This window comes from Cherax quadricarinatus, chromosome 79 (assembly GCF_038502225.1).
Source record: "Cherax quadricarinatus isolate ZL_2023a chromosome 79, ASM3850222v1, whole genome shotgun sequence".
NCBI classification, from domain to species: Eukaryota; Metazoa; Arthropoda; class Malacostraca; order Decapoda; family Parastacidae; genus Cherax; species Cherax quadricarinatus.
The window spans coordinates 13,665,550-13,688,506 of NC_091370.1; the positions used below are offsets into that span (position 1 = coordinate 13,665,550).

General features: G+C 45.6%; 1 protein-coding gene across 11 annotated transcripts in view; it reads right to left on the reverse strand.

Moving 5' to 3' along the window:
- The window catches only part of LOC128702657 (Brefeldin-resistant Arf-GEF family protein schizo), a 707,300-nt gene that overhangs the window by 227,201 nt on the left and 457,142 nt on the right, over nt 1-22,957 (reverse strand). For 2 of the 11 annotated variants that reach the window (XM_070101946.1, XM_070101950.1), the window contains exon 2: nt 12,840-13,335. The exons of the other annotated variants lie outside the window; for them this stretch is intronic. In XM_070101946.1, coding sequence (XP_069958047.1) covers nt 12,840-12,937 — 98 coding nt within the window. In that variant the 5' untranslated portion in view covers nt 12,938-13,335. The remainder of the gene's footprint in view (nt 1-12,839; nt 13,336-22,957) is intronic. 11 annotated transcript variants of the gene reach the window in all.

A 22,957-nucleotide genomic window follows, 5' to 3' on the forward strand; every position in this document is an offset into this window, starting at 1 on the left:
TCTGTCCCCACTATGGAACCGTGATTGCTTTGGAAGACTCAGACATTTACAAAGCAATAATGTCGTTATCTGTGCTGGGGTTACACTGGAATAAGGCCACAGCATTTAAAGAGAATAGTTGAAAATCAGTTATTCATGATGCAGAGACACTGCTTTCCAGAGATCACAAGGTTCGTCAACAATTCCTTGGCTGGTCTGATTCTGATGAAGTGGAGCCTTTCTTTTTTTAGTGCAACTGCTGTGCCAAAGAAGGATGGAGAATTCGGCAGTGCAGTAGGCAACAACCGCACGCCACCTCATGTCCAAAGCTGCTGTCCAGTGGGTGCACAGGCAGCCATGATGCTTCAACCAAACCAGCTTGGCTGGGGTCTCTCAAGGAAGTGAAGCAGCGGTTCATGCAACAGGGCATATATCAACAACCTGCCTGAGGACAATGCAGTGGTAAAATTAGATTTCAAAATCGTTCAATCTCTGAAAAAGAGACGTGGTATTAGCAGCAGTACAAGAACTGTTTCCTGGTCTCTTCCACTGTTTCAGCTGGAAGTACCATGGAATCCAATGCTTCTCTTTGGAGAGCATGAAATCACATCATCGGAGGGTGTCCAACAAGAGGAATCCTCTTGCACCATTTCTCTTCTGTATGTGCAGTTAGGAAATCACAGTCAGACTGACCAGCAGGCTAAACATCTGGTTCCTAGATGATGGCACACTATATATACTTAGTACAAAGAGTCCCTCCTACATGACCTTACACGAGTAATGACACGGGGACAGGAAATGGGTCTCATCCTGAATCCATCCAAATGTGAAATCATCTCCAGTCAGTCAACAAGTGATAAATGCAGTGAGATCAAAACTACCAGAACAGTGTTGCCACAAATAGTGTCTTTATAGGAGCACCTCTGAGGAAGCAATGCCATTGACACAATTCTCAGGAAGAAATTGGAAGAGTTAAGGAGAATGGAGACAACGAATAGGCAATCTGGACACTTACGATGCCTTGTACCCAGCCTCTCACAAAGTGCTTGAGTCTGCCCAGGTTGACATATTTCCCTAAGATGTGCTGCCTTCATGTGATAACCCTATACTGCACCGAATGACAGTATTCTGAGGCAGATTTTTGCAGTGTAACCTTACTCTAGAAGACGGGCAGTGGAACCAGCTACTTCCAGTCAGACTAGGGAGGCATTGGTGTCCGCAAGTCATCACAGATTGCGTGCCTGCTTTTCTGCTGTCGTGTATTTGCATCCAGAGCCTTGTGATTCTCCCTGGCACGTTATCTTAGGGACAAGATTGGAGCCGGACCAGTTACCTTGACGGAGCAATGATCTGGGATAATCAACGGGCTCAAACAGACCTGCTCCCCCAACAACTTCTACAAACAATCGCACCAGGATGGTCAATAGTGAAATCTGGCCTCAGCGATGCTTCAGAGTGTGTCAGGGAAGGATAGAGAGGCCCGCCTGCTGGCGTGAGAGCCCTCATGCCGAGGACTTTCTGTTGGCTGTTCCCAACTCCAGCCGGCACGCCTCGACCCACAGACCATCCGCGTCGGTGTTGCCCTTCGACTTGCCGCCCCTATTCTCGCCGAACACAGGTGTATTTGGCAGTGGAAAGCAGACGATTCAGGTGCCATGGTCTTATTGCCGTAAATCCGAGGAAAGATTGCAAGACATGAGAGGTTAACGCATTATCAAGAGGAACTCCACAACAGCTGGATGCCCAGCAGTAAAGAGAGCCACCCCAGCTATGCCAGATCTGATGGCAGCCAGAAGCGTCCAGATGGTATCCTTGCAAAGCCTGGACAGATGGGAAAGGCAGGTGGTGTGGGATATACATGTGCATCTACCTTGGCTGATACCTATCTCCAATACACCAGGGAGGAAGGAGGGGCGCTGCCAGCTATAGGGAGTCCCAAAAGTCTAGAAAATATGGAGAAATTGCCCATCATTATATATGTTTTGTTCCCATGCTCAAGCCATGGCTCATGGGGAAAGAAGTGCATCTAATTTCCTTAGGAGCTGGAAAAAGACTCATCAGGGTAACTAGGGTCCCAGGGCAGCTAGTTTTTCTGTTCCAGCGTCCCAGTGCGGCGGCTGTTCAAGGGGTAATGTCATGCTGTGGGCACGCGCCCAGCTCTGAGGAGCTGGATGAGATTTCATATATAATCCCGGTGATACACACGTAACAACATGTGCGCATGCTCTACCACTTTATATCACTTAATGTATCTCTTAAATCTTCCTGCATATTGTAGCAATGAAATATTCCTATTGGTAAAAAAATAGTTTAAAGATGGGGTGGTAGAGGAAGTGGAGATATTCAAATGGCTTCAGGAAGAAAATCCAATCTTCTTTATGACCTTTTATCCACTTCTCCAGGCTATGAGTCTAATTTACACCAGAGGTGGACCTCATATGTGTAAAAAAAAAAAAAAATTATATATATGTATATATATATATATATATATACTATCTTTTATATATATATGTCTCATATATATCTATATATATATATATATATATATATATATGCGCAATAAGATCACAGTAAACAGGTGATTTCCAGAATATGCAAAACAACCACTCTCTGAAAGAATAGAGAAATTCCCAGCGCTTTACGTGACTACTCACATTATCATGGTTCATGATAGTGTGAGTAGTCACCAGCACTAATTTCTCTATTCTTTCAGAATATTCTCATATATATATATATATATATATATATATATATATATATATATATATATATATATATATATATATATATATATATATATATATATATATAATGTCATTGCCGAATATATAAAACTGGTCAATAAGCAAAAGCTCATTTTAAAATTAGAGTCCTTACTAGGTGCCACATCATATACGTTTAAAGATATATTTTTTTCATTAATGTTAATTAAAAATTTTAATTTTGCACCAAAGAATGTATTTTAACCTTATTATAGCAAGAACAATTTATTTTATTTCTTAACTAAATATATTTTAGATTTGTTTACAGTAATTTAATACTAAACAAACACAGTGAAATATATTTTTAGTTAGGTTCAGAGATAATTTGGCGAAATTATTGCATACACAAATTTTCGCTTGTCCTATATATATGGCAAGATGAGCGCGTTCCTATTTAAGCCAAGATCGCAAGTTCACCATACTGTTAGATACGATATATATATATATATATATATATATATATATATATATATATATATATATATATATATATATATATATAAAACACTGATCTCTGGCTGAAGGAGACTCGAACCTACAGACAGCAGGACAAGGTACGCAGTGCTTTACCAATCTACCCACACTGGACCAATACCTTGGCGTGTAGCATGAGCTACACGTTTGATCAAGGCAATAGCTTTCAGGGAAAGGCTTACAGCACTACATCTCATCCCCTGCATGCATCAATAACCCACTGCTCTGTAGAATTCCTTACATTGTTCAAATCTCTAGTAAAATTTTGATGTGCGGGGATGAGATAGCTGTAAGCCTTCTCCTGAAAGCTGGCTGCCTTGGAATCAAACGTGTAGCTCATGCTACGCCAAGGTATTAGTCCCAGTGTGGGTAGATTGGTAAGCACTGCGTACCTTGTCCTAAGGTTCGTAGGTTCTGAGTCCTTCATTGAGATCTAGTGTTTGATATTATGTTCGCATGCTCTCTGCCCAAAATTCCTTGCATTGTTCAAATCTCTAGTAAGGCTGATGCATGCAGGGGATGAGATGAAAAGCTGTAAGCCTTCTCCTGAAAGCTGGCTGCCTTGGATCAAGCATTGCGCTCATGCTGCATACCAGAGTGGTCCAGTGTGGGTAGATTGGTAAGCACTGCATGCCTTGTCCTAAGGTTCATTAGGTTCGAGTCTCCTTCAGCCAGAGATCAGTGTTTGTGTATATTTCATGCTCTCATGAATTCCTTGCATATATATATATATATATATATATATATAATAATAATAATATATATATATATATATATATATATATCCTAGGTAGTAGGTCAGTAGACAGCAACACAGGAGACACTGTCTGCCATGATGAGTGTAAAACGAAAAGCCTGTAATTGTTTTACATGATGGGTAGGATTGCTGGTGTCTGTCTGTCTCATAAATATATAAGATTTCAGGTATGTCTTGCTACTTCTACTGCACCACACTTAGGTCACAATACATTCATGTACAAGCATATATATACACACACACCTCTGGGTTTTGCTATTTTCTTTCTAATTCTTGTTCTTGTTTATTTCCTCTTATCTCCATGGGGAAGTGGAGACAGAATTCCTCTATATGCCATGCGTGTCGTAAGAGGCAGCTGAAATGCCCAGGAGCAAGGGGCTAGTAACCCTTCCACTGTATATATTACTAAATTTGAAAGGAGAAACTTTGGGTGTTGTTTTCCTTTTTGGGCCTACTCACCTCAGTAGGATACAGCTGGTACGTTGAAAGATATATATATTAGTATATACACCAAGAGGACTACATTTGAAATCCACCTCCACCTGTGATGGAAGCGAATGTGATTTGTTACCAGATTGCTCCAGATAAGTCTGAAGTCGTGTATATTCTCCGGGTATGTCATCCCAGCATCACCAGCTGAGCAACAGATGGATATTTAGAAATGTTTGCAATTGTGAGATGGTCTTATGAAGCCTCCCAGGTAGCTGAGTGAGGTGGGAATTGTGCACCTAAGTGCTGGAGAACACACAAGGATAGCAATGGCAGACCTTTGCAACGCGATGCATCATAATGCAGTTTATCAAACACCTGAAGGTGAAACGTTGTAGTTAAGACAAAGGTCTGCTTTTGTTATGCTTCTTACTACCTAACACCTTACTCCAGTTCTAAATAGTGGTATATATCCCAAGACTTTAGCTCCATTACCAATGTAGCAATGTAGTGAGAAGCAGTTTAGAGATGGGGCAGTGTAGTGAGAGTAGTGCGAGGAGTAGTGTCAAAGGGGGCAGTGTAGTGAGAGGAGTGAGAGGGGCAGTGTAGTTAGAGAGGTGGTGTAGAGGGGGCAGTGTAGAGGGGGCAGTGTGGTGAGAGAGGCGTGTAGAGGGCAGTGTAGTGAGAAGCAGTGTAGAGGGCAGTGTAGTGAGAAGCGGTGTAGAGGGCAGTGTGGTGAGGCAGTGTAGAGGGGCGGTGTGGTAGGAGGCGGTGTGGGGCGGTGTGGGGCGGTGTAGAGGGGGCGGTGTAGTAGAGGCAGTGTAGAGGAGCGGCGGTGTAGTGAGGCAGTATAAGGCAGTGTAGTGAGAGGCAGTGTAGAGGCATTGTTCATCACGTTATAGATGTGAATCATTTATCACATGGTAAAAGTTTCAGGCAGAGGACACGCGTCATTATGGCTGACAAGAGCAAGTCAGCAGATTTAAATGAATCAGGTGACTGGTGAACCTTGAGTGTGTCATAGTGGGTGTGGAGAGACAGAGTATGACAGAGAGGACGAAGGAACAGAGAGTCCAGAAGCCGGACCAACAACGTAGTAAATAACAACCCACAACTGTATGACAACACACACACACACACACACACACATATACACAAGCACGCATAACTACAACAGGCCTAGTGTCTACTCGACATGTGCTTAGGACAAAATAGTAACTGACACTAAAAACATACACACAATAAAACATATACAGTACAGTAAAAAATAAATATAATAAAACGTACACTAAACACACACTAAAACATACACATACTAAAACACACATTCATACATACTAAAACACACAAACACACACTACTAAGAAAGGTTCATCACGCTGCAGGAGAAAACGTAAACAAATAACATCATCTTGACCATCAACCTCCGCAACTCGACTACATTTCGACTACCTCAACTACACTTCAAACTACCGCAAATTTATTCTTCACTTTATTTATAACAAACTTCTTCGTTAAACTGTAGTTCTGAGATTGAGAGGAAAAATAAGCGCAGATGATTATTATTGATAAGTCGTATGAGGCTCCGAAGCCAGTGTCATGACCATAGGTCAGCGAGACGGCAGGAAGAGCGTTGCCATGATTCATTGAATTACGAATCTTGGCACACCTGTTACACCTGTCACTAAGTATACAGATGTGTGTACTAAGTAAGGCCATGTATGTTGTGTACTAGTGAGGACATGTACAGTGTGTACTAAGTAGGACATGTACAGTGTGTACTAGTAAGGTCATGTATATTGTGTACTAGTGAGGACATGGCACAGTGTGTACTAGTGAGGACATGTACAGTGTGTACTAGTGATGAGGACATGTACAGTGTGTGTACTAGTGAGGACATGTACAGTGTGTACTAGTGAGGACATGTACAGTGTGTACTAGTGAGGACATGTACAGTGTGTACTAGTGAGAACATGTACAGTGTGTACTAGTGAGGACGTGTAGTGTGTGCTAGTGAGGACATGTACAGTGTGTACTAGTGAGGACATGTACAGTGTGTACTAGTGAGGACATGTGCAGTGTCTACTAAATGAGACATGTACAGTGTGTACTAAGGTGAGAACATGTACAGTGTGTACTAGTACAGAGGAACATGTACAGTGTGTGCTAGTGTGGACGTGTACAGTGTGTACTAGTGAGGACATGTACAGTATGTACTAGTGAGGACATGTACAGTGTGTACCTTCTCTCAATATTTTGTCTCAATCCTCTTTTCAAAAATTTACTCAGTGCCCCCTCCCCACTTCTCTCTCCGTCACACAGCATCCCAATATCTATCACCAGAATCTTCCTCCCCCCTTCCCTCCTTTGCCACCTTCCTTCCTTCGCCCCTCCCAGTACCCCCACTTCCTCCTCCCCTCCTCCTTCATTCCTTCCTTCCTTCCTCCTCCTCCCAGTACCCACACCTCCTCCTTCCTTCCTCCTTCACAGCACCCTCCATCCTGTCACTTTTTTTTCGGTCAATTTAGTTGTAGAGCGGATGTTAACATTTATCCTCTCCTGCGCATCTAACTCCCCCCCATTGCTACACACACAATACAGGAGCCGAGACTCGAACCCCACAAACACAAATCAACACACCACACACACACTTGAGTGAGAAGTGACAGTAATATTACCAGCATCAGCGGCACGGGGTCACTAAACACACCCTGGTGGCCCAAACAATCACCACTAAAGCCTGGCTCCTGACCGGGCAGCCAGAGTGTGAAACTCTCAAGCAGCTCACAGGCAATTACAGGTAAGTAAAGTCACCTGGATTGCTACTGTACTTTTGTAACCCTCTCGGAATCTATGCAGTGGTCTTCTGTCTTTAAATAAGTGATAATGATCTTTATCAGACCAGCGGACGCTCAAACTTTAACAATTCATTACATAAAACCATGTCTGACACAGTCCTGTTTCCTGACGACAAAACACCACCCCCATGAATACATACACAGAGGGGACATCTTAACTGCCCAATATACACAAATAACGCACCAGGCAGGCAGGAGAAATATCGAGCGGGAAAAAATACAGAGATCGTTTGGCTCACATTGAGCCAGTAAACACCAAACTACTAGAACGCCTGCAAGTCTTGAACATGTACTCATTGGGGGCGGGAAAAGAGGTACATGATAATAATACCTGGAAGGTGCTCGAGGGGCTTGGGCCCAAATCTGCACACTGCCATAACATACTGGAGTGAGAGATATGGGAAGAAGCTAAAATAAACCCAGTGAGGAGCAGGGGGGCGGTGGGCACAATAAAGGAACACTGTATCAACATCCGGGGTCCCAGATTTTTCAACATCTTACCAGAAGATATCAGAAACATGGTTGGAACAAGTGTTGAAGCCTTCAAGAGGAAACTATACAAGTATCTTCACCAGGTGCCCGATCAACAGGCTTGATGGATATGTGGGGCAAGGGGCCTCCGAAAACAACAGCCTGGTGACCAGGCACACCAGACGAGCCTGGCCCATGGCGGCTCAGAGAGTGATAAACTCTCGAACTCTTTAAAAAGGGATATCAAAGGTAAAGGTATATACACAGGAGAAAGAACTTATGACGACGTTTCGGTCCGACTTGGACCATTAACTGGGGGTGAGGACTGAAGTGCACAGAGGCTGTCCTAACTGCTGTTAGTAACACTACAAAAATCCCAAGGTACATTGTATCCATATTGCTAATCAACAGGATATTACCCATTCTGGAGACAGGTGTAACATGATGTCGACAGGTCCTTCTCTAAACCCGTCTCACACAAATGTATCCTACTACTCTACTACTACTCTTTCTACTACTCTACTAGTACTACTACTACTACTACTACTACCCAACCTTCCACTGACTCTACCACTGTATATACTCTTCTGGTTATTCTGCATTGGGGACTGAAGAGTCACTCGGGAAATGTTTCCTTTAATAAATGCCCTGAACTTACATGTCTTTTTCCACACACACACACACACACACACACACACACACACACACACACTCACAGACTAGTTAATAGCCCAAGTCGGACCGAAACGTCGTAAGTTCCTTGTATGTGCGGGATTTTGCATTGTTCCACCCGGTACAGTGCCTTTTAATTCTTTAACTGACAAATATAGCCGAGAAACAGAAGCAGTATCATTAGTGCATCTTGGAATGAGAGCTCCAACCATGTGAAATATTCACTCTGGTTGTACGCCCTGGATGCGTATCTAGGCCAGTGAATGGGTCATCGAACCAAAACAGCTTGATGTCCCATGAAGAACCCATACAGGGCATCAATGGGTAAAAATGACTAAGAATCGAACAAGAGCGAGGAAAGCGACTATTGTTCAACTAACAACGAGGGGACTACTACTGTTCAGCTAGCAACGAGAAGACTACTACCCGTTAACTAGCAACGAGAAGACTACTGTTCAACTAGCAACGAGAAGCTACTACTGTTCAACTAGCAACGAGAAGACTACTACTGTTCAACTAGCAACAGAGAAGACTACTACTGTTCAGCTAGCAACAGAAGACTACTACTTTTTCAACTAGCAACGGGCTACTCTGTTCAACTAGCAACGAGAGGCTACTCGTTCACTTAGCACGAGAAGACTATCTGTTCAACTAGCAACAGAAGACTACTCGTTCAACTAGCACGAGAGCTACTCTGTTCAACTAGCACGAGAGACTACTCCGTTCAAGCTAGCAACAAGACTACTATGTTCAACTAGCAGAGAAGACTACTGTTCAACTAGCAAGAGAAGACTACTGTTCAACTAGCACAGAAGACTACTACTGTTCAACTAGGCGAGAAGGCTACCACTTCAGCTAGCAACAAGACTACACTACTGTTCAACTAGCACATAGAAGACTACACTGTTCACTAGCAACGAGAAGACTACTACTGTTCAACTAGCAACGAGAGCTACTCGTTCAACTAGCAACGAGAAGACTACTACTGTTCAATTGCAAGAGAAGACTACTGTTCAACTAGCAACGAAAAGATTACTACTGTTCAACTAGCACCAGAAAAGTGACTACTACTGTTAAACTAGCAACGAGAAGAGTGGCCACTGTTATACTAGCAATGGGATAAATGAGCACTCGTGGATGAAGATAAGAAACAGCCCTTTGAACTTCATAACTAGTAAGTTTACTTAGGTACAAATACACATAAGTACAATTATCACAGTGTAAATTACCTAAGATAACCCAAAAGTCAAAGTGACTTATTTCCATTGGGTCCTTGTAATATCTTATTTAAGCCTTAAAGAATAGGAGAACTACCAAAAAAACAGCGACTCAGGAGAGACCAAACAACTAGGAAACATTGATCCACACAATAAAATACCAAGTAATGCGACCAATAAGACGCAAAAACATATAACCAGACAATATTTCTCCATGGTTAGTGAGACGGAGCAACACAGGATACATAAGATTTCTGCAGCAGCAGCAATCATCGCCATGGAGAAGTGGAAAAGAATTCTTCCTCCTAAGTCATGCGTGTTAAATGCGACTAAAATGCCGGAAAACAAGGGGCTATAACCCTTCTGTATAAATTACTAAATTAAAAAAATAATCTTTAGGCATCCCTCCCTGTGGGTACAGCCAGTTCGTTAAATAATAAAATAACCCTTATTTTACAACAAAGGTATACAAGCCTAGTTAACATCAATGACATACTACTATGCAGAAAGCCGCTTGTTGCTTGTTATGCAGACATTTCGGGCAAATTCAATTTATCCCCAGGATGCGACCTACCCAGTCGGCTTACCCCCAGGTACCTATTTTACTGATAGGTGAACACTGACCCCAGGCGTCTTAAAAAAACACGCCCTTATGTTTCCCCCCGTGCTGGAGATCGACCACGGATCTCAGTGTGCGAGTTGAGTACGCTACCAGTCGAGCTTCTTGAGAACTTAACATTCAGGATGGGTAGACTGCATCTCCAGCTACAGAAAGCCTCTGACAACGAACCGCCACAAAACAAGTTACCAGTAATGATCAAGTAAAAACCCAAAAGGCAAACACACACAAAAGTTAACTAAAAATCATCAATAACTTTGTAAACCACAAAACTCAGAATTTCTTTACCAATTGGGGAGGTAGAGAGGGGATACGAGTTGACCTACTTACCTACCTTATAGGTGAGCTTTCCCCACCACGCTAGAGGAGGAGACCACAGGAGGAGGGGGGATGACCTGGGTCGACCTGAGGTGGGATGGCCCTTGTCCGTGATGAATAAGCTGGTCACCTGACCTTTACATAAAGGGCGTGGCACTCAACTGGCACTCAGCTGTGTTTTCCGGCCCTGCCTCCCTTTAACTTTCCACTTGACACTTTCCCACACTTGCCTCCTCCCCCTTGACCCCCAAAATAACATACACCTTTATATTGAGGGAAATATCACTGGGCAGATCATATCAGCAAATGTTTGGAGGGAAGGTGTGGTGGGTGGCGGTGGATTGTGAGGGTGGCAGGTTTGGGTGGTGAGGGTGGCAAGTGTGGAGGGGAGGGTGGTAGGTGTGGATGGTAAGGGGTGGCAGATGGATGGTGAGGGGTGGCAAGTGGGAGGGCGAGGGGTGGCAGGTGTGGATGGTGAGGGTGTTCAAGTGGGGAGGGCAGGGGTGGCAAGTGGGAGGCGAGGGGGCAGGGTGGATGGTGAGGGGGGCAGATGTGGATGGTGAGGGGTGGCAAGTGTGGAGGGCGAGGGGTGGCAGGTGTGGGGGGAGAGTGGAAGGTGTAAGAGGATGGCAGGGGTGGTGCTACCTTATTCCATACGAGTTTCCCGTGGTAACAAAAACTAACATTCCCATCATATACCATGACAACGATGAGATCCATACACAGTGTTGAACATGTCAGTCTGAGAAGGGAGGCTTCAGTAGGCGATGACGACATCAAACGTTCCATTTACGGTGCCCAGTGGCCTGGGCTGAAACCCCTCGCTTCACACAGTGACTTTCCGGGTTCGATTCCCGGCGAGGGGAGAAACATGGGCGTGTTTTCTTTCACTATTATCTACGTTCAATCATCAGTAAAATGGGTACCTGGGGTTATGGATGGTGTGGTCGCATCCGGGACATAACGCTAATTTACCGAAATGCGCCGCATAACAAGCGGCTTTCTATTGACTCAAGAAATCGTAATGGCACGATTGCAAATAAAATACCCCGGCCGGGTTGAACCCGCGGTCATAGAGTCCGAAAATTCAGCCGCGCATTGCCACTAGACAGCTAAAACCACAATAAGATCATCCAACAGGTATATTTCACGGGAAATTACAAGGCACCTCTGGGCCACAAATGCAAGTTGAAATCTCCACACGGGGCCCTGACGAATTAGCTCAGTCTTCACGCCGTCACATGACTCGTGTCATTACGATTTCTTGAGTCATGTTGACGGCAGTGAAGGGCGAGCTAAGTTCGTCACGGCCACACTGGAGATTCTCTGTAAAAAACTTGCATTTGTGGTCACAGAGGTGCCTGTGCTAACTTTCCTATGGTGTAGAAATATACCTAGTTGGATGAATCTTATTGTGGCTAGCTGGTCTAGTGGCTAACGCGACGGGCTGGAGTTTTGAGACTATGACCGCGGGTTCAATCCCGGCCGGGGGTATGGCTTTCTATATAGTAGTATGTCACTGATGTCAGCTATGGTCTGTATACCTTGAATACAGACCATAGCTGAGATACATCAAAGGTTTCCTGCCAGAAGAGCTGGAATTACTATCAGTTGGGAATTACCATCTCTCACGATGGTCTATCCCATACACAGGAGAAACGAAGTTTTTGTGAAGATAACAAAATAAAGAGGGGCAAGAAAAATAATATACAGGAGAACGAAGAAAAAGAGGGGAAGAGAAATTTGATTATATATAGCAAGGGGCTAGTAACCCCTTCTATATAAATTATTAAATTTAAAGAGGAAAAAACTTCAGTTTTTCTTATTAGGTCACCTAAAAAGTGCCACTGCTACAATAAGCCTCTCGACATTTTAAAAGGAACATATGCCTAATGCATATTGGCACTAGCCTAGTGACAAGTAACATTAATATAATATACTATACTTACTGAGCAACACCCAGCAAATATAGGTCGACCTAAGATGGGCAAGGATAATGTACATTAATGTATCAGAGAGGCCAGGTTGCTTGCTTCATACAGAGCATGACACGCGACCCTCCCCCCACGCACACACCTAACTTTAAATGTAAGAGAAATATTGGTGTGAAAAAGTGGATATAAGAGAGAGAGAATGAGAGAGAGAGAGAGAGAGAGAGAGAGAGAGAGAGAGAGAGAGAGAGAGAGAGAGAGAAAGAGAGAGAGAGAGAAAGGGAATGGTAGTGGAGGTACTTGCTTAAGTAAGGGGCTACGAGAGGGGGCAGGTGTGGGATACGGCACTCACCTAGGTAGGGGTGGCGAAGTAGAGGAAGGTGGCGAGGCTGAGAAGAGTGAAAATCGCCGTAACTTCAGCTGGACCCGCATCCTCCTTCCGCCCCTCATCAGCCCACGATGCTTGGCCACAAGATGGCCACCTTACAATGTATGATCACCACACAGTGACCACCTCACACAGTATGATCAACACACTGTGGCCACTTCACACAGTATGACTACACACTGTAGCCACGTCACACATCGGATTTCTGTCCCCTTTACTCTGGTGCCATCTCACTGGCCACTCCACATTAATATGCAACCAAACAATAGTGACAGGTTGAGAGTCTGTGAGCAGCCCTGAAGTGTGGCACTGTGGCTAGGTGGCCCACTAGCGGTACAGAGGAGTGGCCACCTCCAGGACCACCACCAACACACTCATCTTGCTCACAGCTTGGACAAGAACACCATACTTAAGACTTCAACACTCGTCTACCGTGTATCGCGTACTTCACTACTGTATCCTGCAAGCAATTTACAAAAGTCATATTTGCTACTGTTATAAGAACTGGAGTAGAGGTAGGGCTATATATACGAAGATCTAAACCCGTGGGGGTCATTCAACGAAACTAATGGAGGATCGAATCTCCTTCCACTATAACACAATATCTTTATTTCTACAAGTACATGTACAAGGTATACAGACCGTAGCTGACAGTGACATACTACTATAGAGAAAGCCACTTGTTATGCTAAGCGTTTTGGGCAAATTAGGTCAGTTTTGCCCCAGGATGCGACCCACACCAGTCGACAAACACCCAGGTACCCATTTTACTGATGGGTGAACATGGAGAGCAGGTGCCTTAAGGAAACACGTCCTAATGTTTTCCAGCCCTACCAGAGATTCGAACTCCGGACCCTAGTGTGTGTGAGCCGAGTGCGCTAGCGATGGAGCTACGGGACACCTCAGTGTACAGCCTCCTTTCCAGGAGGCTGTACCTTGATGACGATGAAGGGCTCTTGGTTCAAGGAATTGGAGCTACTCTCCCTTTCCTCCAATCAAAACTGATTGTCTCCCTTTCCCCAAGCGCTGAGAGATTAAAGCTTTCCCTTGAGTGTTATAATAATAATAATAATAATAATAATAATAATAATAATAATAATAATAACAATAATAACACTCTTAGTAGTGTCTTGTACATCAGCATTCATTAAGAGTCATCTGCAAGGGCACTGTAGCAGGTGCCCCACTAGGCACCCCCAGCAGATCATATATTTGGCACCTACTTCCAAGTGCCAACAGCTATGCTCACTTGTTGATTTTCCTGCGCATTGCAAGAGTGCTCTGAATGCTCTTTTGTGCGTGTGTGCGTACGTGCGTCCTGTACATTTCCCTTCCTCACTGTACTACTCAATATCCTTACTTTCTCCTTCAATATGTTGGGGGCAAGCTGACACCAACAACCTGACTGACCTAACAGTCAAGGTACCTCAGTCTTACTCTGATGAGTTTCGAGCGAGTACCCCCCGGAGCCCGGCCATGGGCCAGGCTCGTCGATGATACCATGAATCACCACCACCACCGGATAAACATGAAAAACTTCAACCTCTTAACTCCAAAGAAGAATCTTCGACATCTTTCGAAAGATGTTTTACTGGTTCCTGTGAGGGTTTGCGAGTAGCAATAGCATGGTTGGTCATGACAACACATGAAAAAAAAAATACACACACACACTAACTTCCGTCATATACAAGAAGAGTAACAAGCAGAGTGGAGCTGAAGTGAGATAAACCAAGTGTTGTGTTTAAGCTCTCCACACTGGCCTGGTCCACCACCCTTGAGGACGCTCAGGAAGACCCTCATTGTGATGCTCTCTGACACTAAGTGACTCACCCCACACACTCATTCACTCACTCATGTTCTCCATCTAAAACAAGGTGTCAAAAAATGAGTGAGTCTAGGATACCAGTACTACCACCAACCACATCACCACCAGCCATACTACTACCACCAACCACACCACCACCAGCCATACTACCACCACCAACCACATCACCACCAGCTATACTACCACCAACCATACTACTACTACCACCAGCCACACTAATATGCACTATAACCACCAACTACACCCCCACCCACCTCTAGCATCACACACACACTAATCCTACCTGCCTTCATGCCGTCAGCACCTGTGCTATCCACCTAACAATTACTGAGAACCATTAGCCTGCTTGACGAGCCGTCACCACCACTAACAGACATAAGCCAGTCTAACACCCAGGACGCGTGCCTGCCGGAGCTTACACCCACCTGCACTCACAAGCATAAATCTATTACAAGTCACGGCTGAGCACACACAAGCACATCTCGGTATCGGGAAGTTTTCAAGGGGAAACTAGTCCAATACCTCGTCTAGGTGACAGATAAGACAGGCTGTGGTGCTCTGACTCGCTGCTCAGGTAGAGGAACTCCTGGAAACAAGTACAAGTAATGGAACGAACTAGATTAAATTGCAGATATGGTCGGCTCTGGAGGAAAGGACAGCTGGTTAAGGGCCAAGAGCTATGAATCAACCCCTACCAACAAAACATGGCGAATACAACCGAGTACAGTCACTCAAAGAGAATACATAAAAATTCCTAGAGTTCCGAGGTTTGCTAAAGGCTGGTCCTAATACAGAGAATGTTAGGCTCGCAACCAAAAGACCCGGGTTCAATCCTGAGTGGGTTGAGATGTATGGGGAAGTCTCCTTACACTTGGTGCCCCTGTTCACCTAAGAGGTATTTCGGCGACGGGAGTGGCCGTCATCCTGGAGGTATTATACCACACCAAGACGTAGCTTGGAAATGAGCCGAAGCAGAATCATAGCTCTTAACTCGAGGTAATGATGGATATTCCTGTAAACTCCCTGATCAACCAGGCTGTTGATGCCCGTGGAATTCAGGCAAGCTGATCAGAGACTTAACAGGAACTGGTCCAGTTTCCAGACTGTAATGGAGGCAATCCATCCTCAGTCTATTTGGTTAATTTTCTAGTTCATCTTCCTAATTAGCGCCAGTATATCACTATAACCAAGAACGTCAAACGTGTGACTGACACTAGAGCGTATGACTTTACATTATGACTGATGAAATCGTAACACATGATTGTAAACAAACCAGTGACCTGGAGTTTTAAGGCTCACTCGCCATAGGTTCAAACCCCACCCGTTCCGTATTTTATTTTACGTTACCTTACATAAAACTAAACACACACACACACACACACACACTGTACAGTGACCTAGATCACTGTGTTGGGTCCCACACTATGTACCATTCAGTGGTCCCTCCTCTCTTACTTTACCTCCCCTTATCCATGTCCTCCTCCCCTACCCTTCTCCACCTCCCCCACCTCTCATCTCGTCCCCTACCCTGACCTACCCTATTCCTCTCCTCGCCTACCTGTTGTTCTCCGTGTTTACATAACGCCGTGTGGTTATTAGGTGTTTAAATTAAGGTGAGGTGTCTCAACGTGTAAACAGTTGGTGGGTAGGGAGGGGTAAGGGGACGCAGGGAGGGGGGAAAGAAGGGGACGTAGGGAGGGGGAAGGAAAGGGACGTAGAGGGGCAAGGGGACTTGGGGAGAGGGAAGAACGGGTGAAAACAGGGGACAAGGGAAGGGTTAAGGGAGGGGGTGAGGAAGGAAGAGGTGAAGAATCAGTGAACGGAGGGGTGAAGGAAAGTAGTGCAGGAGGAGTAAAGAAGGGAGACTAATTGCGGGATGAAGAAAATGGGAGAAGGGAAGTGTGAAGAGGGAGAAGGGAAAAGTGAAAGGAGGGGGAGAATGGAAAGGTGAAGAAGGGAGGGGTGAAGAAGGGAGGGATAAGGAAGAGAAAGAAGGAGAAAACAGGTGACTAACATTTCGCTCCATGTAAAGCTTGACAAAACTCTGAGCGAAACGTTGCCACAGTACAAGCTGGTACTACACTTGTGTCTTCGATAATACTGACGTTCCAAAACCTTCACAGTTTAGTTGCTTCATTCTGGCAAAACTGTTGGTCTTTTCTACCTCTTACGAGTCTAAGTTTAGAATAAGTTTTACAAACTTGTACTTAAACTACCTACATATACACTATCTCATTAATGTATGAGTGACCTACACTCGCTACTACAGTACCTGTCATCACTACTGTATGAGTGATACTCACTACTCCAGTACCTGTGATCACTACTGTACGAGTGACCTACACTCACTACAGTACCTGTCACCACTACTGTAAGAGTGACCTACACTAACTACTCCACCTGTCACCACTACTGTATAAGAATGATCTACACTCGCTACTACAGTACCTATCATCACTCCTGTATGAGTGATCTACACTACTCCAGGCACCTGTCATCACCACTGTATGAGTGACCTACACTCACTACTCCAGTACCTGTCACCCCTACTGTATGAGTGACCTACACTCACTACTCCAGTACCTGTCACCACTACTGTATGAGTGACCTACACTCACTACTCCAGTACCTGTCACCACTACTGTATGAGTGACCTACACTCACTACTCCAGCACCTGTCATCACTACCTTACTACAAGTACATTCACTCGCTTCTCCAGTACCTGTCATCACCACCACCTTTCACTGAGTGCGCTAAAAACATGGGCATCCTGCAGCTTGTCACTGCTGACACCCGAGACCTCAGCAGCTGCACAAGTGCAACACACAAGGGCCACTTCTAAAAGTGCAACACACAAGGGCCACTTCTAAAAGTGCAACACACAAGGGCCACTTCTAACAAGGCACACAGGATTCTCCTTTTGTTAGTGTATAAAAAATTTCCTCCAATTTCTTTTATCAGATTTTGTTCCCTCCGTCTCTCCTGGATTTTGCAGAACTCATTAATGTAGAACTCGAAGATCACTCAAGTGCTCTTAGCAATAAAAAATATGAATCAATGTACGATTGGTAGTGCACTCAGCTCACACACTGAGGTCCGTGGTTCGATCCCCGGTACGGGTGGAAACATTACTACACATTTCTTTAAGACACCTGCTGTCCATGTTCGCCTATCACTAAAACAGGTACCCGGGTGTTAGTCGACTGGTGTGGGTCGCAACCTGGGGACAAAACTGACCTAGTTTGCCCGAAATGCTCTGTATAACAAGGGGCTTTCTATATAGTACGTCACTAATGTCAGCTAGGTCTATACAATGTGCATGTACTTATAGAAATAAAGATTATTATCAATTATTATTATTATTACTAAAGGAAAAAGTCAGGTAAAGGCAGGTCCGGAGCATATTAGGAAACAGGAAAAAAGGGTTGAACAAATACGTAGGTGGGAATGGGAAGTTTTGATAAGGACTTGCTTTGTATGGGCCAGTAAGCCCTCTGCAGTGTTCCTCCATTCTTATGTTCTTAAAGTGCAAAGGTGTACATCGAGACTAGTCTCAGAGCTTAGGGAGATGAGATGAGGAATAGTAGTGAGTAAAACGTGTGCTACACCTTCGTATCTTTATCCTGAAGACGTTTCGCCAGCCAGTGACTATGAATACAATGCAAAAGAGGATCCCAGAAGAGGATCCCAGAAGAGGATCGAAATATACAGATCAATTAATCTACCGAGTTTGTGTCTCCATGTGAGTTCTTACTGAACACTGACAAGTGTTCAATACACTTTAGTTATCCACAATACAGAGGTTACTGTTAGGTGTTGAAACAGAGACAAAAGTTCACATGAACATGGCGTCAATAATGTATAGTTTTCAAGATACTGTTATTAGTTTTATGGACTGCTTGAATGAGAAATATAATTGATATGTTGAAAACTGTCACTTGTGCTGCACTTGAGAAGCAAGTGTATCATTCTTCAGCTTGTCACACACAGCACTACCACTACACATACACAGCAGCACCGCTACTACACTCGCAGCACCGCTACTACACTCGCAGCACCGCTACTACACTCGCAGCACCGCTACTACACTCACACCATCACCACTACACTCACAGCAGCACCGCTACTACACTCGCAGCACCGCTACTACACTCGCAACACCGCTACTACACTCGCAGCACTGCTACTACACTCGCAGCACCGCTACTACACTCACACCATCACCACTACACTCACAGCAGCACCGCTACTACACTCGCAGCACCGCTACTACACTCGCAACACCGCTACTACACTCGCAGCACCGCTACTACACTCGCAGCACCGCTACTACACTCGCAGCACCGCTACTACACTCGCAGCACCGCTACTACACTCGCAGCACCGTTACTACACTCGCAGCACTGCTACTACACTCACACCATCACCACTACACTCACAGCAGCACCGCTACTACACTCGCAGCACCGCTACTACACTCGCAGCACCGCTACTACACTCGCAGCACTGCTACTACACTCGCAGCACTGCTACTACACTCGCAGCACTGCTACTACACTCACACCATCACCACTACACTCACAGCAGCACCGCTACTACACTCGCAGCACCGCTACTACACTCGCAGCACCGCTACTACACTCGCAGCACTGCTACTACACTCGCAGCACCGCTACTACACTCGCAGCACTGCTACTACACTCGCAGCACTGCTACTACACTCACACCATCACCACTACACTCACAGCAACACCGCTACTACACTCGCAGCAACACCGCTACTACACTCGCAGCACCGCTACTACACTCGCAGCACTGCTACTACACTCGCAGCACTGCTACTACACTCGCAGCACTGCTACTACACTCGCAGCACTGCTACTACACTCGCAGCACTGCTACTACACTCACACCATCACCACTACACTCACAGCAACACCGCTACTACACTCGCAGCAACACCGCTACTACACTCGCAGCACTGCTACTACACTCGCAGCACCGCTACTACACTCGCAGCACTGCTACTACACTCGCAGCACTGCTACTACACTCGCAGCACTGCTACTACACTCACACCATCACCACTACACTCACAGCAACACCGCTACTACACTCACACCATCACCACTACACTCACAGCAACACCTCTACTACACTCACACCATCACCACTACACTCACAGCAACACCGCTACTACACTCACACCATCACCACTACACTCACAGCAACACCGCTACTACACTCACACCGTCACCACTACACTCACACCACCACTACACTCACACCACCAGTACCATCCAGTATGCATGCTGAACACTACCAAACTGCACCTACAAAGATGTGGTACACGCACGATAGTGCACCACCACACTGCAGTAGCGTGGTACCCGAAGCGGTACACTGAACCAGGTACCCCAGTGGCACGGCCACAATGGTCAATACACCGAAACCCACTCAAAGACAACTGTTTTAAGGAAGAGAGACACACACACAATTAGCAGGAACTTTGGCAAAGTGTTCAGAGTACAAATCCTGGTGTGTTGGAACGTGTTCACCAGACTGTTGGTGAACGTGCGGGGATGGTTGGTGACGACTTTGATCATCTACTGTAAACAGACAATTTTGAACACTGTTGTAGTAACAAACATATAAATACATACACTATGCATTTTTAAGCCTCGTGTCCACATGGACATGTTCTGGATCCGAGAACACGGAAACTACCCCACGTACCCTGCGTGACTATGCCATGTACCCTGGGTGACTATGCCATGTACCCTGGGTGACTATCCCACATACCCTGGGTGACTATCCCACGTACCCTGGGTGACTATCCCACGTACCCTGGGTGACTATCCCACGTACCCTGGGTGACTATCCCACGTACCCTGGGTGACTATCCCACGTACCCTGGGTGACTATCCCACGTATCCTGGGTGACTATCCCAGGGTACATGCCAAGGTCACATCAACCCCACAAAAGCATTTTAATATAAATTTTACATGTACTGAATGACCCCCCCCCCCAAAAAAAAAAAAAAAAAAATTGAGAGTATACAAATTAATAACGTTGCATTGTGAGGGAGAAAGAGTGATCATCAATGATACATTGTGTTGCACTGCTGCTCTCACATGTTGCAAACACCATCAGAAAAACACCTGTTTGATGAAAGGTTTCAGCTGTGAGTGTGGAGAGGAGAGTGGGTGAGTGGGAGGGAGTGGGAGGGAGTGGGAGGGAAAGAAGGGAAGCGAAGAGGGAGAGAGAGAGATGGAAGAATGAACAAATAGAAGGGAAACAGAAGGGAGAAACGGAAGAAGGGACAAATGGAAGGGAAATATAAGGGAGAAACAGAAAAAAGGAACAGAAGGGAGAAACAGGAAAAAGGAACAGAAGGGAGTTACAGAAACATGGATTTGGAAGAAGGAATAGATGGAGAAGCCAAACAAATAAAAACGAAGCGGTGGAAGAGAAGAAATGGAACAGACCGAGAAGGAAAAAGGGAGAAAGAAAGATGCGAGTTGTCTAATCACCAACGTCCTACGAGACTGTTGCTGTCAGTGACCTGCAGACCTACTCAGGATGGCTGCTGTAACCCCAAAACCATCTATCGTAACGATAGATTAAAACACTCCCGGCTTTAAATACGGTAGGACAAAAATATTACAATCGAGGGAAGGTTCAACGGCGGCCCAGGAGCTGCAACGCAACTCTTCTGCATGCTGCTGCAGCTTCCTCAGATCAGACATACAGCATGCAAATGACCTACCATCGCTTATGTGCTTATAAGGGAGAGGAGTTAAGTAGGAAGGGGGGACAGGGGAGGGAGATACCACCACCACCCCCACCAAGATCGGGATACCATCCCCCCCATCACCGCCGTTCCCATTCCCCCAACACAACATTACCATCATCTCTTATCACTACCATCTTCCTCATCTCCACTACCACCATCTTTCTCAACTCCTGGAGTATACCTGGAGAGGGTTTCGGGGGTCAACGCCCCCTCAGCCCGGTCTGAGACCAGGCCTCGTTCCACCACCATCCTACTATCTTCCTCACCAATACCATCCCCACCACCACAACACCACGCAACCATTATTACCATCCCCATCACCACGTCACCATCATCCCCATCACCACGTCACCATCATCCCCATCACTACCACCTCCTACATCACTGCCATCTACATCATCCCCTTCACTACCATCTTCAACATTTCCACCAACAATCACGTTCTTTCATTTCCCTTTTGTTCAATTTTCGTGAATTCGTTTATTCACGCTCGCTCTCTCTCTCTCTCGCTCGATTACACACACACACACACACACACACACACACACACACACACACACACACACACACACACACTAGTTTGGGAAGCGATGTAGTGGAGGCAGGATCCATACACAGCTTTAAGCAGAGGTATGATAAAGCTCTGGTTCAGGGAGAGTGACCCAGTAGCGACCGGTGAAGAGGCGGGGCCAGGAGCTATGAATCGACCCCTGCAACCACAACTAGGTGAGTACACACACACCCGTACGTTTGTTGTGCATGTTGCGCAATGACGACAAATAAACGAACACCTCTCAGAAATCACAACAAAGATTTCTTCACGATAATATACAACACAAACCCCGAGGCAGACACTAGAGTACGCAGCGCCATATTGGAACCCTTAATCTACTGACAACCCTATCTTGGAACCCTCCGCTATGAATCTATATTCGAACACTCATCTATGGTCTTTCAAGAATCATATCTGAAACTATCTTGAAATAATCATCTATTGAAATCCTATGTTTGTGGAAGGTAGTGTTAGGTGTGGGTGGTGCAGGTGTGGGTGGTGCAGGTGTGGGTGGTGGCCAGTGTTGGCAAGTATGGCTGGTGATGTACGCAGCATGACCTCCTTAAGCTGGGTATTCACGATGCCTCCTCCCAACACCACAACCTCCCCCTCCCCAGCATTACCCCCATCTTCACCTCCACAGCCTCTCCCCCACCCACCCACCAGTACTGCCTTCACGCGGATGATGTTACTCTCCCGGGAGATCTTTAACCAGAATCATCTACGAACACAAGACGTTTACGTGCTAGTCTTCAGACCTGCACCTCCGTAGTGCTACCGACACGAGACCTGCACCTCCGTGGCGCTACCGACACGAGACCTGCACCTCCGTGGCGCTACCGACACGAGACCTGCACCTCCGTGGCGCTACCGACACGAGACCTGCACCTCCGTGGCGCTACCGAC